Here is a 17,302-nt window from a genome sequence, read left to right on the forward strand (position 1 = left end):
GCCAGGACAAGGGCTCATAAAGAATTCCCTAGTGCTGGTTGAAAGCCATTTTGACTTAGGAGGGAGACGAGGTCACATACCAGGGCCTGATGAAATGCACCCTAGAATACTCAAGGAGTTAATAGAGGAGGTATCTGAGCCTCTAGCTATTATCTTTGGAAAGTCCTGGGAGACGGGAGAGATTCCAGAAGACTGGAAAAGGGCAAATAGTGCCCATCTGTCAGGTATGTGGGGGAGTCCGGTCCTGCACCCCTCTTCCTGGGACCCACAGTGACTCTTAGCCAGCCAGTAAAACAGAAGGTTTATTGGACAATAGGAATGCAGGTTACAGCAGAGCTTGGAGGCCCAACCAGGACCCCTCAATTGAGTCCTTCTCGGGGTTCAGGGCGCTTGGATCCCAGGATAGGCTTCCCTGAATTCCCTCACCCAGCCCCAAACCGAAACTGAACTGCCTCTCCTCCAGCCGGCCGATTCCTTAGATCCTGTCCCTCACCTAAAGACATTCCCAGCTCTTCCATCCTCCACACAAACAGTCCCTACTCCATCACACCATCTATAAAAAGGGAAATAAAAACAACCCAGGAAACTACAGACCAGTTAGTTTAACTTCTGTGCTAGGGAAGATAATGGAGCAAGTAATTAAAGAATCATCTGCAAACACTTGGAAGGTGGTTAGGTGATAGGGAATAGCCAGCATGGATTTGTAAAGAACAAATCGTGTCAAACCAATCTGATAGCTTTCTTTCATAGGATAACGAGCCTTGTGGATAAGGGAGAAGCGGTGGATGTGGTATACCTAGACTTTAGTAAGGCATTTGATACGGTCTTGCATGATATCCTTATCGATAAACTAGGCAAATACAATTTAGATGGGGCTACTATAAGGTGGGTGCATAACTGGCTGGATAACCGTACTCAGAGAGTAGTTCTTAATGGCTCCCAATCCTGCTGGAAAGGTATAACAAGTGGGGTTCCGCAGGGGTCTGTTTTGGGACCGGCTCTGTTCAGTATCTTCATCAATGACTTAGATGTTGGCATAGAAAGTACGCTTATTAAGTTTGCAGACGATACCAAACTGGGAGGGATTGCAACTGCTTTGGAGGACAGGGTCAAAATTCAAAATGATCTGGACAAATTGGAGAAATGGTCTGAGGTAAACAGGATGAAATTCAATAAAGATAAATGCAAAGTGCTCCACCTAGGAAGGAACAATCAGTTTCACACATACAGAATGGGAAGAGACTGTCTAGGAAGGAGTATGGCAGAAAGAGATCTAGGGGTCATAGTGGACCACAAGCTAAATATGAGTCAACAGTGTGATACCGTTGCAAAAAAAGCAAACATGATTCTGGGATGCATTAACAGGTGTGTTGTAAACATGACATGAGAAGTCATTCTTCCGCTCTACTCTGCGCTGGTCAGGCCTCAGCTGGAGTATTGTGTCCAGTTCTGGGCACCGCATTTCAAGAAAGATGTGGAGAAATTGGAGAGGGTCCAGAGAAGAGCAACAAGAATGATTAAAGGTCTTGAGAATATGACCTATGAAGGAAGGCTGAAAGAATTGGGTTTGTTTAGTTTGGAAAAGAGAAGACTGAGAGGGGACATGATAGCAGTTATCAGGTATCTAAAAGGGTGTCATCAGGAGGAGGGAGAAAACTTGTTCACCTTAGCCTCTAATGATAGAACAAGAAGCAATGGGCTTAAACTGCAGCAAGGGAGGTTTAAGTTGGACATTAGGAAAAAGTTCCTAACTGTCAGGGTAGTTAAACACTGGAATAAATTGCCGAGGGAGGTTGTGGAATCTCCATCTCTGGAGATATTTAAGAGTAGGTTAGATAAGTGTCTATCAGGGATGGTCTACACAGTATTTGGTCCTGTCATGAGGGCAGGGGACTGGACTCGATGACCTCTCGAGGTCCCTTCCAGTCCTAGAGTCTATGAATCTATACCAGAGGTGTATATGTGGGGGAGGTCAGAGGTCAGGAACCAGGGACATGCAGGGGTAGGAGGAGGCTAGAGTTCAGAGATGTTGGGGGCAGGAACCAGGGATGGGGGGGCAGGAACCAGAGACGGGGGGGGGCAGGAACTGGAGACAAGGAGGAGGCAGGAACCAGGACAGGGGGCTGATCCCGTCTCACTTGAAACACTAGAAACCTGCTGGGGGGGATGCCAAGACCAATCCGAAGCCTGCCCAGAAATGCTCCCTCACCCCTTGTCACAGGCTCCATTGGAGCAGCCCCAGGTAAAGCATTAGCAGAACTGCTGGCAAAGGCCTTATGACCCCCTGCAGCCTCAGCTCTCACAGGCCCTGCTCAGCACTGGGCAAAGCCTGCGGCCCTCCCAGCCCCTCTGCTCACCTGCAGTTCCAAGCTGCTGCTGCTCAGGAACATCTGGATCAAGGTGTCAGCAAACTGGTTGATGGCTCGGAGGAACTCCCTGCAGGGAGAGCGACAAGGGCAGTGAGCGGCTGGTCGGTTGCGCCCTTTGCCCTGCACATGAGTGGGACGCTATGTGCAGCGGGGCAGGAAGGCTGCTGCAGAGGTTCTGGCTCTCAGGTTACCAAACCACGCAGGTGTCTGGCGAGTCTCATGCTGGCTGGGGTTCTTCTCCAAGCCCCAGCTCCTGGAGCCCTGGGATTACAGCGGGAGCTGTATAGGGTACAGTGTCTTTTAAAAATCCATGTCTAATCTCTGCAGGGGCTGAGAACAGGTGGAGAAGGTGCTGCCAGGAGCAGGCAAAGGACTGGCCAGCATTGGTGTTTGGCTGCAGCTCAGGAGTTTGGGGATTCGACTCGTGATTACTGATTGGTCAGACGGGTAGACAAGACCAGAGGGAGGCATGTCTGGCGGGATTCCCATGAGTGAAGAGCTGTGCCCCTGGCTCAGGGACGCGGGTGGAGGAGCTCTGAACAGCTGGGCTGTGAGGAACTGGAGCCAGCAGCCTGCCTGTCAGAGGCCGGAGAGGAGCCGGAAAACCTCATCGGGCACCAGAAGAGGCCCCACTGTGAGGGGGCAGCTGTCTGGCTGGTCTGCTGTCTGCTCTGGCCCCTCTGTGACCCACACTCAGAGCAGCCCATGAAGGCAACCCCCCCTCATACCCACACCTGCATCACCCATACAGGCATGCACCCACCATGCAATGGCATGCCCATCCCTCGCCCCCAAAAGAGAGAACCTCCCACCTGCACACACACACACACACACACACACACACACACACACACAGCGAGCACGTCCGCCCCCCGGATGGGCCCACATGTGTGCACGCAGCCCTGTCCCCCCCTCCACACCCTGTCCGCAGCCACCTCCCCCCACCCGTCCCTGATCCACAAGGTCTGTGCCACACCCCAGCTTTACAACAGTCCCTTGGTGGAACCCTTCAGTGGGGCAGCCCCGCAAGGGTCCCGCTCTCCCTTCGGGGCAGGCCCTGCAGCTTCCCTGGCACCTAGACTCAGCCTCTGGGTGCCAGCAGCCCTCCTGCTGGCCCCCGAGAGCTCTGCCCAGCCAGGCAGCTGAGAGAGGCCCTGGGCAGAGGTGCCTCCATGCCACAGCGACTCGTGCCCCCAGCTGCGTTCCCCAAACAGAGCTGGGTGCATAAGTCACCTGCCCCCAGCGTGGGCAGCCCCTGGGTCAGCGCAGAGACAGAGCGGGTACTGCAGTGTCCAGCCTGGGCAGCCCGGAGCAATTCACCAGCTGGGACTCCATTGCCAGGCTGGCTCTGACCCCGTCAGTCCTCAGGTCAGAGAGCCCGGGCTGAACCCCCTACTTACTCCCCCATGCTGAGCCCCCCACTTACCCCCCCGCCCACGCTGAGCCCCCCACTTACCCCCTTGCCCACACTGAGCCCCCCACTTACCCCCTCCCACCCATGTTTAGCCCCCCGCCCACGCTGAGCCCCCCACTTACCCCCTGCCCACATTGAGTCCTCCACTTACCCCCCCACACTGAGCCATCCACTTACCACCTCCCACCTTCGCTTAGCTCCCCCACCCATGCTGAGTCCCCCACACTGAGCCCCCCACTTACCCCCTCCCACCCTCGTTTAGCCCCCCACCCACACTGAGCCCCCCACTTACCCCCTCCCACCCTCGTTTAGCCCCCCGCCCACGCTGAGCCCCCCACTTACCCCCTGCCCACATTGAGTCCTCCACTTACCCCCCCACACTGAGCCATCCACTTACCACCTCCCACCCTCGCTTAGCCCCCCAACCCATGCTGAGTCCCCCACTTACCCTTTCCCACCCTCGCTGAGTTCCCCCACCCATGCTGAGTCCCCCTACTTACCCCCACCCCACTGAGCCTTCCACTTACTACCTCCCACCCTCGCTTAGCCCCCCAACCCATGCTGAGCCCCCCACTTACCCCCTCCCACCCTCGCTTAGCCCCCCTGCCCACGCTGAGCCCCCACCTGAGCACCCCACTTACACCCTCCCACCCTCATGTAGCCCCCCGCCCACGCTGAGCCCCCTACTAACCCCCTCCCACCCTTGCTTAGCCCCCCCCACCCATGCTGAGTCCCCCACTTACCCCTTCCCACCCTCGCTTACCCCCCTGCCCACGCTGAGCCCCCCACACTGAGCACCCCACTTACACCCTCCCACCCTCATGTAGCCCCCCGCCCACGCTGAGCCCCCTACTAACCCCCTCCCACCCTTGCTTAGCCCCCCCATGCTGAGCCCCCACTTACCCCTTCCCACCCTCGCTTAGCCCCCCCACCCATGCTGAGTCCCCCTACTTACCCCCCCACACTGAGCCATCCACTTACCACTTCCCACCCTTGCTTAGCCCCCCCCATGCTGAGTCCCCCACTTACCCCCTCCCACCCTCGCTTAGCCCCCCTGCCCACGCTGAGCCCCCCCACACTGAGCCCCCCACTTACACCCTCCCACCCTCGTGTAGCCCCCCGCCCACGCTGAGCCCCCTACTAACCCCCTCCCACCCTTGCTTAGCCCCCCCACCCATGCTGAGCCCCCACTTACCCCTTCCCACCCTCGCTTAGCCCCCCCACCCATGCTGAGTCCCCCACTTACCCCTTCCCACCCTCGCTTAGCCCCCCCACCCATGCTGAGTCCCCCACTTACCCCCTCCCACCCTCGCTTAGCCCCCCTGCCCACGCTGAGCCCCCCACACTGAGCACCCCACTTACACCCTCCCACCCTCATGTAGCCCCCCGCCCACGCTGAGCCCCCTACTAACCCCCTCCCACCCTTGCTTAGCCCCCCCACCCATGCTGAGTCCCCCACTTACCCCTTCCCACCCTCGCTTAGCCCCCCTGCCCACGCTGAGCCCCCCACACTGAGCCCCCCACTTACACCCTCCCACCCTCATGTAGCCCCCCGCCCACGCTGAGCCCCCTACTAACCCCCTCCCACCCTCGCTTAGCCCCCCCATGCTGAGCCCCCACTTACCCCTTCCCACCCTCGCTTAGCCCCCCCACCCATGCTGAGTCCCCCTACTTACCCCCCCACACTGAGCCATCCACTTACCACCTCCCACCCTTGCTTAGCCCCCCCCATGCTGAGTCCCCCACTTACCCCTTCCCACCCTCGCTTAGCCCCCCTGCCCACGCTGAGCCCCCCACACTGAGCCCCCCACTTACACCCTCCCACCCTCGTGTAGCCCCCCGCCCACGCTGAGCCCCCTACTAACCCCCTCCCACCCTCGCTTAGCCCCCCTGCCCACGCTGAGCCCCCCACTTACCCCTTCCCACCCTCGCTTAGCCCCCCAACCCATGCTGAGTCCCCCACTTACCCCTTCCCACCCTCGCTTAGCTCCCCCACCCATGCTGAGTCCCCCTACTTACCCCCCCACACTGAGCCCCCCACTTACACCCTCCCACCCTCGTGTAGCCCCCCGCCCACGCTGAGCCCCCTACTAACCCCCTCCCACCCTCGCTTAGCCCCCTGCCCACACTTAGCTCCCCACTTACCCACTCCTGCCCCAGGCCTTTGTTCTCAGCTGGGGTCTCTGCTCAGCTCCTGGCTGCGAGGCAGGAGACCCGGAGTCACTGGCGCTGCCATTGACTCTCTGACCCCCTGGTGCTCTCAGTGATTTCTTACTCTTGGCCTGTCCTGAGAGCAAACTGAACCCCTCTCCCCCCCCACCTCGCTCAGGAGCCGTGCAAGGTCTGGGGGAAACTGAGGCACATCCAGGCATCATAAAAAGATTACAAAATTTCCCCACTTTGTCACCCTGTCACTGCAAATCCCCTTAAACCATGTTCCTGGCACCTCCTCCTGGATATCAGGCTACCAATTCCCCTATCACAGAATCAGAGAATATCAGGGCTGGAAGGGACCTCAGGAGGCATCTAGTCCAACCCCCTGCTCAAAGCAGGACCAATTCCCAACTAAATCATCCCAGCCAGGGCTTTGTCAAGCCTGACCTTAAGAAGCTCTAAGGAAGGAGATTCCACCACCTCCCTAGGGAACCCATTCCGGTGCTTCACCACCCTCCTAGTGAAAAAGATGGTTACTCACCTTTGTAACTGTTGTTCTTTGAGATGTGTTGCTCATATCCATTCCAGTTAGGTGTGCGCGTGCCGCGTGCACGTGCATCGGAAGATTTTTACCCTAGCAACACTCGGCGGATCAGCAGGGTCGCCCCCTGGAATGGCGCCGCTATGGCACTGGATATATACCCCTGCCGACCCAACTGCTCCTCAGTTCCTTCTTGCCGGCTACTCCGACAGTGGGGAAGGAGGGCGGGTGTGGAATGGATGTGAGCAACACATCTCGAAGAACAACAGTTTACAAAGGTGAGTAACCGTCTTTTCTTCTTCAAGTGATTGCTCATATCCATTCCAGTTAGGTGATTCCCAAGCCTTACCTAGGCAGTGGGGTCGGAGTGAGATGTCGCAGAATGCAAGACTGCAGAGACAAATGCTGCATCGTCTCTGGATTGCTGAACCAATGCATAATGTGAGGCAAAGGTGTGAATCGATGACCAGGTAGCAGTGCGACATATTTCCTGGATGGAGACATAGGCCAGGAAAGCAGCAGATGAGGCTTGTGCCCGAGTAGAATGGGCAGTGAGGTGGCTAGCCGGAACGTGAACCAATTCATAGCATGTTCGGATGCAGGATGTTACCCAAGATGAAATTCATTGGGAACAGACTGGCATGCCTTTCATCCGGTCTGCCACCGCTACAAAGAGCAGAGGCGAACGCCGGAAGGGTTTGGTTCTCTCGATATAAAAGGCGAGAGCCCTGCAGACATTCAAGGTATGTAGTTGTTGTTCCCGACGCGATGAGTGCGGCCTCGGGAAAAAGACTGGGAGAAAGATGTCATGACTGACATGAAAAGCGGACACCACCTTAGGGAGGAAAGAGGGGTGTGGTCGCAGCTGTACATTGTCCTTGTGGAATACCATATACGGGGTATCCGTTGTCAAAGCCCGAAGCTCCGATACTCGTCTTGCCGAGGTGATAGCGACAAGGAAGGTTGTCTTCTAGGAGAGGTATAGCAGCGAGCAGGTGGCTAGAGGCTCAAAAGGGGCACCCATAAGCTTGGCTAGCACCAGGTTTAGATCCCAGGTAGGGGTCGGGAGTCTGACTTGAGGGTACAACCGTTCCAATCTCTTAAGGAACCTGGAAACTATGGGGTGAGAAAAGATTGAACAGCCACTTTCCCCCGGGTGGAAGGCGGAAATAGCTGCCAGATGCACCTTATAGAAGAGACCGCCAGGCCCTGCTCTTTCAGGGACCATAGGTAATCCAGGACAGTAGGGACAGATACCTGTCCGGGGACTAAGTTACTCTGAGTGCACCAGTAGGAGAAACACTTCCACTTGGTGAGATATGTCATCCTAGTGGAAGGCTTCCTACTGCCCAAGAGCACCTGTTGTACCGAGGCAGAGCAACGCAACTCAGACTGGCTCAGCCACACAGCAGCCATGCTGTGAGATGAAGGGATTGCAGGTCCGGATGGTGAAGCCTGGCGAAGTCCTGTGTTATGAGGTCCGGCCAGAGTGGCAGGGGAATCGGGTCTGCCACTGACAGGTCAAACAACAGGGTGTACCAGTGCTGCCTCAGCCACGCTGGAGCAATGAGGATCAGGTGGGCTCTGTCCCTGCGGAGCTTGAGTAGGACTCTGTGGATGAGTGGAAACGGTGGGAAGGCATAAAGTAGGTGCCTCTTCCACAGGATCAGGAATGCGTCTGAGAGGGAGCCCGGGGAGCGTCCTTGGAAGGAGCAGAACACCAGGCATTTGCTGTTCTCTCGGAAAACCCCACCTCCGGAAAACAGAATGGATAACGTCCGGACAAATCGACCACTTGTGAGACAGGAAGGACCTGCTGAGGTGATTTGCCAGAGTGTTCTGGACTCCTGGGAGAAAAGACGCTACCAAATCGACAGAATGGGCTATGCAAAAGTCCCAGAGGCGGATGGCTTCTTGACAAAGGAGGGAGGAGCGTGCTCCGCCCTGCTTGTTTATGTAAAACATGGCCATTATGTTGTCCATGAACACTGATACACAACGGCCTTGGAAATGGTCCCAAAACCCCTGGCATGCTAGACGGACTGCTCTCAGCTCCCTCACATTGATGTGCAAGGCCAGCTTTTGAGGCAATCAGAGGCCTTGAGTGTGAAGGCTCCTGAGGTGGACACCCCAACCCAGAGATGATGCGTCCGTGGTTAGGGCCACCGAGGGTTGCGGTGGGTGGAATGGCATCCCTGCGCAGACCAGAGAGGGGTATAACTACCAAGTGGTTAGACGAGAACCTTCCTGGGGATAGTGAGCACCGAATCCAGACTGTCTCTGTGTGGACGGTATATTGAAGCAAGCCAGGTTTGGAAGGGACAGAGATGTAGCCTCGCGTACTTGATCACAAAGGTGCAGGAGGCCATGTGACCTACTAGGCCGAGGCAGGTGCGCACCGACGTTGTCGAAAAGGATTGAAGACTTCGGATTATTGAAGCCATTGTTTGAAAATGAGACTGGGGAAGGCAGGCTCTGGCCAGATTGGAGTCCAGAACCGCTCCAATGAAGTCTATTCTCTGCGTGGGTGTCAGAGTAGACTTTTCTGTGTTGATCATGAGGCCTAGGCTCCTGAAGAGGTCTCTGACGATGCACAGGTGCTGCGATACTTGTGACTGGGAAGTCCCTCGAATGAGCCAATCGTCGAGATACGGGTAGACGTGTACTCGACGACACCGGAGGGAGGCGGCTACTACAGTCATGCATCTGGTGAAGACCCTTGGAGCTGTAGAAAGGCCAAAGGGAAGTACCATGAAATGAAAGTGTTGGTGGTTGACCACAAAACGGAGGTATTGTCTGTGTGGTGGATAAATGGCGATGTGGAAATACGCATCCTTCATATCGAGGGCGGCATACCAGTCTCCCGGATCCATGGATGGGATGATGGTCCCCAGGGATACCATGCAGAACTTCAGCTTTATCATGAATTTGTTCAGTTCTCGCAGGTCTAGGATCGGTCGTAGACCTCCCTTTGCCTTGGGGATTAAGAAGTAGCAGGAATAGAACCCCTTGCCCCTCATGTCTTTTGGCACCTCCTCTATGGCTCCCAGTTTTAGGAGCGCCTGGACCTCTTGTAAGAGGAATTGCTCGTGAGAGGGGTCCCTGAAGAGGGACGGGTGGAGGGGGGGGTTGAAACAAACTGGAGGTGGTATCCCACTTCCACCGTGCGGAGGACCCAACGATCTGAGGTTAGCTGGGACCAGGCAGGGAGGAAATGGGAGAGGCGGTTGAAAAAGGAGGGAGAAGGATCCGGTAGGGTAACTGGTGGGCCGTTCTCGAGCGTCCTATCAAAAGCTTTGCTTGGGCCCCGTTGGTGGTTTAGGAGGCACTTGACTTTGGATTCCTTGAGGGCCCGACTGCCTCCGCCAATTCCCCCTGCCATGCCTTCTGGTAGCATCCTGACGCGGCCTAGGCTGGTTGTAAGGGCGGTGTGGCTGGGGCTGGGAGGTCCTGCGTTGGGTCACTGGCACATGCATACCCAGTGAGCGCATTATGACACAATTGTCCTTCAGACTTTGCAACTTGGGGTCGGTTTTGTCTAAGAGAAGGCCCTGGCCCTCGAAGGGTAAGTCCTGAATGGTCTGCTGCAATTCAGGGGGAAGGCCTGAAGCCTGGAGCCAGGAGATACGCCTCATCGTCACTCCAGATGCCAGAGTTCTGGCAGCCAAATCTGCTGCATCCAGAGAGGCCTGGAGGGAGGTTCTTGCTACCTTTTTACCCTCTTCAAGTAGGGCTGTAAACTCTGGATGGGACTCCTGGGGAAGAAGCTCCGTAAACTTCCCCACGAACACCCACGTATTAAAGTTATGCTGACTTAGGAGGGCTTGTTGGTTTGCCACTCTAAGTTGGAGGCCCCCAGCCGAGTATATTTTGCGGCCTAGGAGGTCCATGCATCTAGCCTCCTTCGCCTTAGGAGCTGATGCTTGCTGGCCATGACGTTCCCGTTCGTTCACCGATTGGACAACCAGAAAGCAGGGAGGTGGGTGAGTGCAGAGATATTCGTACCCCTTTGAGGGTGTGATGAACTAGGAATGTTCTTAATGTTTTCTCTGAATACTGTGTTGGTGCCTCAGTGTCCCCATGGCAGTTCTTAAGTATCTGCAGAGCAAAGGGCCAATGCACCTAAATGCCTGGCACTCTGTCTCCTAGCAACTGATGGCCTGGGCCCCTCCCCTGCAAAGGTGCCAGCTGAAGGTGCTGGAGACAAAGGGATCAGGTGACCTCGTGTCCCAGGAAAGGAGCTGAGCAGAGAGGAGGGGCTGGGGGGGTTGTTAGTCTGGAGCTGGCTGGGGACGAGGAGGGAAGTGCAGACAGGGGGTCTGGATCACTGCCCCCCAGAATGGACCCGGACGAGGGGTCCAGTTCGCTGTATCTACAAGCTCTGTTTTAGACCCTGTTCCTGCCATCGAATAAACCTCTGTTTTACTGGCTGGCTGAGAGTCACGTCTGACTGCAAAGTGGGGGTGCAGGACCCTGTGGCTTCCCCAGGACCCCACTGGGGCCAGCTCGCTGTGGGAAGCGCCCGGAGGGGCAGAGGATGCTGAATGCTCCAAGGAGAGACCCATGAGGTAAAGACGTGTGAGCTTCTTGCCCTGAACAAGTCTGCTCCAAGGGAGAGGAGGATCCCCAAAGTCCTGACTGGCTTGGTGGGGAGCAGTTCCAGAGCATTGCCCAGGGACTCCGTGACAGAGGGGACCATATATTTCCTCTCTACTCCCCTTGCTGTAGGTGGAACTGAAGCTGGGGATTGCCAAATGGTGTCTGCATTAGCTTGTATAGTGCGGATGAACGGGAGAGCCACTCTAGTAGGTGCATCAGCCGATAAGATGTCCACGACCGGGTCCTCTATTTCAGTGACCTCCTCCACCTGCAAGTTCATATTCTGAGCCACTCGCCTCAAGAGGTCTTGATGGGCCCTCAGATCGATTGGCGGAGGGCCTGAGGAGGATGTTCCTGCTATCGCCTCATCAGGTGAGGAGGAGGAGGAGAGACCCAGGACCAACGGGTCCTGAGGTGGGTCGTGTACTTGAGGGGCGTCATCTGCATCAGGTGGAACCTTGGTGACTGCAGATGGAATTGGAGCCTTGTCCGTGCCTGCAGGGGGAGGGTGGCTCACTGTCACCTCTGGTACCCGGTGTTCTGACGGGGCCGACCATTGAGCCACTGATGGGGCACCTTGGGCCTGGTGGTATGCCCATGGTGTCCAGAAGGACTAGTGATGAGGCCCTTGTTCGTGGCTTTGTCTCTCCGGATATTGGCTGGGGACATCAGAGTCACGCTCCTGATGGTAGGATGCACTACCAGCCTGAGACGATACCGATGTGTGTCTCGAAGGCCACAGTGGTGCCGAGAGACCCTGGGAGGGCGCCACTGTTCTCGATGCTCGATCCCTGGGCGGTACCGGGGAGCGGTACTGGGAGCTATGGCGGTACCGCGAGCGAGACCAGGACCTTCTACCGTACCGGTGCCGGGAGGTCGACCGGGATCTCAAGTCCCTTCATCTGGAGCGACTGTGGGATACACAGTACTGAGATTGGTGCCGAGAGCTGGATCAGTACCAGGAGTACCTGTCTGGTGAACGAGATGTTGAACGTCGCCGCGAGTGCGACCAGTACCGCGATGGAGAGCGGTGCCGGGACTGCGAGCGGTGCCGGGAGTGGGAATGACGTGATCGAGAGTGTCTGCGAGACCGTGATCTGGAATGACGTCTCTCTGGTGGACCGACGGAAGCAGGCCTTACCAGGGCCGGCTTGCTGATAGATTGAACAACCCACACCAGCGGTGCCAGGGTTGAGGACGTATCGGCTCCGTCATAGCAATGAGCTCCCTTGCCATGGAGAAGGTCTCCGGCGCAGAAGGAAGGGCAAGCTCAACCACAGCAGGAGCCGGGGAGTTGTCAGGCACTGGACTCAACGGCCCTTGTGGGACCGGAATCGACAGTGCTGAGCTTGGCGGAGGCGCCATCTGTGGTGCCACAGTCGACGGTGCCACGGCAGAGGACGGTGCTGGATGAACCGTCTTGGAAGAGCGCTCCTTCCGTGGAGCAGAAGTTGAAGCACTGTGTTGTTTCCCGGGTCTCAGGGACAGGGAGTGGCGCCGAGCAGATGTTGGTACCAATAAGGGTCGGTGCCAGGACTCTTTCTCAGTACCGGAGCAGTCCGGGGCCGGAGGGGCGCTCCTTACCGAAGAAGTCTGTTGGGCGCTCGGTGCCGATGCTGCAGGACTAAGTGCCGACTCCATGAGGAGCTGTTTCAATCGAAAGTCCCGCTCCTTCTTCGTCCTTGGTGTAAACGACTTGCAGATGCGGCACTTATCGGCAAGGCGGGATTCCCCTAGGCACTTGACGCAGGAGTTGTGGGGATCCCCTATTGGCATCGGCTTTTGGCACGCAGAGCACGGTTTGAATCCCGGTGCTTGGGAATGGGCCCGCACCGGGGTGGAGGAAAGGGGCTAATCCCCGATCCCTCCTTAAACTATGTACACTAACTATAAAGACGACAACTAATACTAACTATAACTACAAGAACTCGAACTATAAACGCAGTAAAGAGCAAAGAACTACGAGTAGCAAGGGACGTGGAGATCAGCTAAGCCGCGCTCCACAGTTCCAACGACTGTCACAGGCGGTAAGAAGGAACTGAAGGGCCGTTGGGTTGGCAGGGGTATATATCCAGCGCTATAGCGGTGCCACTCCAGGGGGCGCCCAGCCGACCCACCGAGTGTTGCTAGGGTAAAAATCTTCCGACGAGCATGCACGCGGCATGCGCACACACCTAATTGGAATCGATATGAGCAAGCACTTGAAGAATAGTGTTTCCTAATATCCAACCTAAACGTCCCCGACTGCAACTTGAGACCATTACTCCTTGTTCTGTCATCTGCTACTACTGAGAACAGCCAAGCTCCATCCTCTTTGGAACCCCTTCTCAGGCAGTTGAAAGCAGCTATCAAATCACCCCTCATTCTTCTCTTCTACAGACTAAACAATCCCAGTTCCCTCAGCCTCTCCTCGTAAGTCATGTGCTCCAGCCCCAGAGCAATCAATGGGACACAATCATTCCGGGGTACAAAATATATCGGAAGGACAGAACAGGTCATGCGGGGGGTGGGGGGGTTGGCCCTATATGTGAAAGAAAATGTAGATTCAAATGAAGTAAAAATCTTAAGTGAATCCACATGTTCCATAGAATCTCTATGAATAGATATTTCATGCTCTAATAAAAATATAACATTAGGAATCTATTATCGACCACCTGACCAGGACAGTAATAGTGATGATGAAATGCTAAGGGAAATTAGAGAGGCTATCAAAATTAAGAACCCAATAAGAGTGGGGGATTCCAATTATCCTCATATTGACTGGGAACATTTCACTTCAGGACGAAATGCAGAGATAAAATTTCTCGATACTTTAAATGACTGCTTCATGGAGCTGCTGGTACAGGAACCTACAAAGGGAGAGGCAACTCTAGATTTAATCCTGAGTGGAGTGCAGGAGCTGGTCCAAGAGGTAACTATAGCAGGACAGCTTGGAAATAGTGACCATAATACAATAGCACTCAACATCCCTGTGGGGGGAAGAACATCTCAACAGCCCAACACTGTGGCATTTAATTTCAAAAGGGGGAACTATTCAACAATGAGGGGGTTAGTTAAACAGAAGTTAAAAGGTACAGTGACTAAACTGAAATCCCTGCAAGCTGCATGGGCACTTTTTAGACACCATAATAGAGACCCAACGTCAGTGTATACCCGAAATTAAGAAACACAGTAAAAGAACTAAAAAAGAGCCACTGTGGCTTAACAACCATGTAAAAGAAGCAGTGAGAGATAAAAAGACTTCCTTTAAAAGGTGGAAGTCAAATCCTAGTGAGGCAAATAGAAAGGAGCATAAACACTGACAAATTAAGTGCAAGAGTGTAATAAGAAAAGTCAAAGAGGAGTTTGAAGAACCGCTAGCCAAAAACTCCAAAGGTTATAACAAAATGTTTTTTATGTACATCAGAAGCAGGAAGCCTGCTAAACAACCAGTGGAGCCCATTGATGATCAAGATACAAAAGGAGCGCTTAAAGACGATAAAATCATTGTGGAGAAACTAAATGGATTCTTTGCTTCAGTCTTCACGGCTGAGGATGTTAGGGAGATTCCCAAACCTGAGCTGGCTTTTGTAGGTGACAAATCTGAGGAACTGTCACAGATTGAAGTGTCACTAGAGGAGGTGTTGGAATTAATTGATAAACTCAACATTAAGAAGTCACCAAGACCCGATGGCATTCACCCTAGAGTTCTGAAGGAACTCAAATGTGAAGTTGCAGAACTGCTAACTAAGATTTGTAACCTGTCCTTTAAATCGGCTTTGGAACCCAATGACTGGAAGTTAGCTAATGTAACACCAATATTTAAAAAAGGCTCTAGAGGTGATCCCGGCAATTACAGACCAGTAAGTCTAACGTCAGTACCGGGCAAATTAGTAGAAACAATAGTTAAGAATAAAATTGTCAGACACATAGAAAAACACAAACTGTTGAGCAATAGTCAACATGCTTTCTGTAAAGGGAAATTGTGTTTTACTAATCTATTAGAGTTCTTTGAAGGGGTCAAGAAACATGTGGACAAGGGGGATCCAGTGGACATAGTGTACTTAGATTTCCAGAAAGCCTTTGACAAGGTCCCTCACCAAAGGCTCTTAAGTAAATTAAGCTGTCATGGGATAAAAGGAAAGGTCTTTTCATGGACTGAGAACTGGTTAAAAGACAGGGAACAAAGGGTAGGAATTAATGGTAAATTCTGAGAATGGAGAGGGGTAACTAGTGGTGTTCCCCAAGGGTCAGTCCTAGGACCAATCCTATTCAATTTATTCATAAATGATCTGGAGAAAGGGGTAAATAGTGAGGTGGCAAAGTTTGCAGATGAAACTAAACTGCTCAGGATAGTTAAGACCAAAGCAGATTGTGAAGAACTTCAAAATGATCTCACAAAACTAAGTGATTGGGCAACAAAATGGTAAATGAAATTTCATGTGGATAAATGTAAAGCAATGCACATTGGAAAAAAATAACCCCAACTATACATACAATATGATGGGGTCTAATTTAGCTACAACTAATCAGGAAAAGATCTTGGTGTCATCGTGGATAGTTCTCTGAAGATGTCCACGCAGTGTGCAGAGGCAGTCAAAAAAGCAAACAGGATGTTAGGAATCATTAAAAAGGGGATAGAGAATAAGACAGAGAATATATTATTGCCCTTATATAAATCAATGGTACGCCCACATCTCGAATACTGTGTACAGATGTGGTCTCCTCACCTCAAAGAAGATATACTAGCACTAGAAAAGGTTCAGAAAAGGGCAACTAAAATGATTAGGGGTTTGGAGAGGGTCCCATATGAGGAAAGATTAAAGAGGCTAGTACTCTTCAGCTTGGAAAAGAGGAGACTAAGTGGGGATATGATAGAGGTCTATAAAATCATGAGTGATGTGGAGAAAGTGGATAAGGAAAAGTTATTTACTTGTTCCCATAATACAAGAACTAGGGGTCACCAAATGAAATTAATAGGCAGCAGGTTTAAAACAAATAAAAGGAAGTTCTTCTTTACGCAGCACACAGTCAACTTGTGGAACTCCTTGCCTGAGGAGGTTGTGAAGGCTAGGACTATAACAGCGTTTAAAAGAGAACTGGATACATTCATGGTGGTTAAGTCCATAAATGGCTATTAGCCAGGATGAGTAAGGAATGGTGTCCCTAGCCTCTGTTTGTCAGAGGATGGAGATGGACGGCAGGAGAGAGATCACTTGATCATTGCCTGTTAGGTTCACTCCCTCTGGGGCACCTAGCATTGGCCACTGTCGGTAGACAGATACCGAGCTAGATGGACCTTTGGTTTGACCCAGTACGGCCGTTCTTACGTTCCTAATCATTTTTGTTGCCCTCCGCTGGACTCCTTCCAATTTTTCCACATCCTTCTTGTAGTGTGGGGCCCAAAACTGGACAGAGTACTCCAGATGAGGCCTCACCAATGTCGAATAGAGGGGAATGATCACGTCCCTCGATCTGCTGGCAATGCCCCTACTTATACAGCTCAAAATGCCATTAGCCTTCTTGGTAACAAGGGCACATTGTTGACTTATATCCAGCTTCTCGTATGCTGTAATCCCTAGGTCCTTTTCTGCAGAACTGCTGCCTAGTCACTCAGTCCCTAGTCTGTAGCAGTGCATGGGATTCTTCTGTCCTAAGTGCAGGACTCTGCACTTGTCCTTGTTGAACCTCATCAGGTTTCTTTTGGCCCAATCCTCTAATTTTGCCTATGGTAACATATCCCCCACAGCCCTGCCCTCAAAGATATACACAGCCCCCATGCATATTCCATGGCCCTGCCCGATAGAGACAGGGTCCCCTCCCCTCACAGTACTGTCCCTCCATCCTGTCTATAGCAGGGCCAGGCTGGGCACAGAACTTGTGCCCTCAGCGGGTGCAGCACAACCTGCAGCCTCCCCAGGGTGCTGAGCGGCGTTTAAATCAAGGGTGTTACACACAGCACTGCCTAGTGGTGGAACAGTATAATACAGTATCGAATTTCATTGTATCTCCCCTGGCCCCCGACCCACAGATACGGAGCCCCCTCCCCCACAATACCTACTCCATAGCCCCTCTCCCACAGTACAATACCCCCTGCCCCACAGATACAGAGCCCTCCCCCCATACCTACCTCACAGCCCCTCCCCACAGTACCATCCTCCCCACAACCCTCACCCCACAGATACACGCGTCTCTCCTCCACAGTTCGTACCCCCCTGGTCCCTGTCCCACAGATGCACACCCTCT

General features: G+C 53.6%; 1 protein-coding gene across 2 annotated transcripts in view; it reads right to left on the minus strand.

Annotated features, from left to right (window-relative positions):
- Positions 1-17,302, minus strand: part of LOC115643196 (dedicator of cytokinesis protein 2-like) — a 243,020-nt gene that overhangs the window by 68,375 nt on the left and 157,343 nt on the right. For both annotated transcript variants that reach the window (XM_030547063.1, XM_030547062.1), the window contains exon 9: positions 2,358-2,436. In XM_030547063.1, coding sequence (XP_030402923.1) covers positions 2,358-2,436 — 79 coding nt within the window. The remainder of the gene's footprint in view (positions 1-2,357; positions 2,437-17,302) is intronic.

Source organism: Gopherus evgoodei, unplaced genomic scaffold (genome assembly GCF_007399415.2).
Source record: "Gopherus evgoodei ecotype Sinaloan lineage unplaced genomic scaffold, rGopEvg1_v1.p scaffold_52_arrow_ctg1, whole genome shotgun sequence".
Lineage (NCBI taxonomy): Eukaryota > Metazoa > Chordata > Testudines > Testudinidae > Gopherus > Gopherus evgoodei.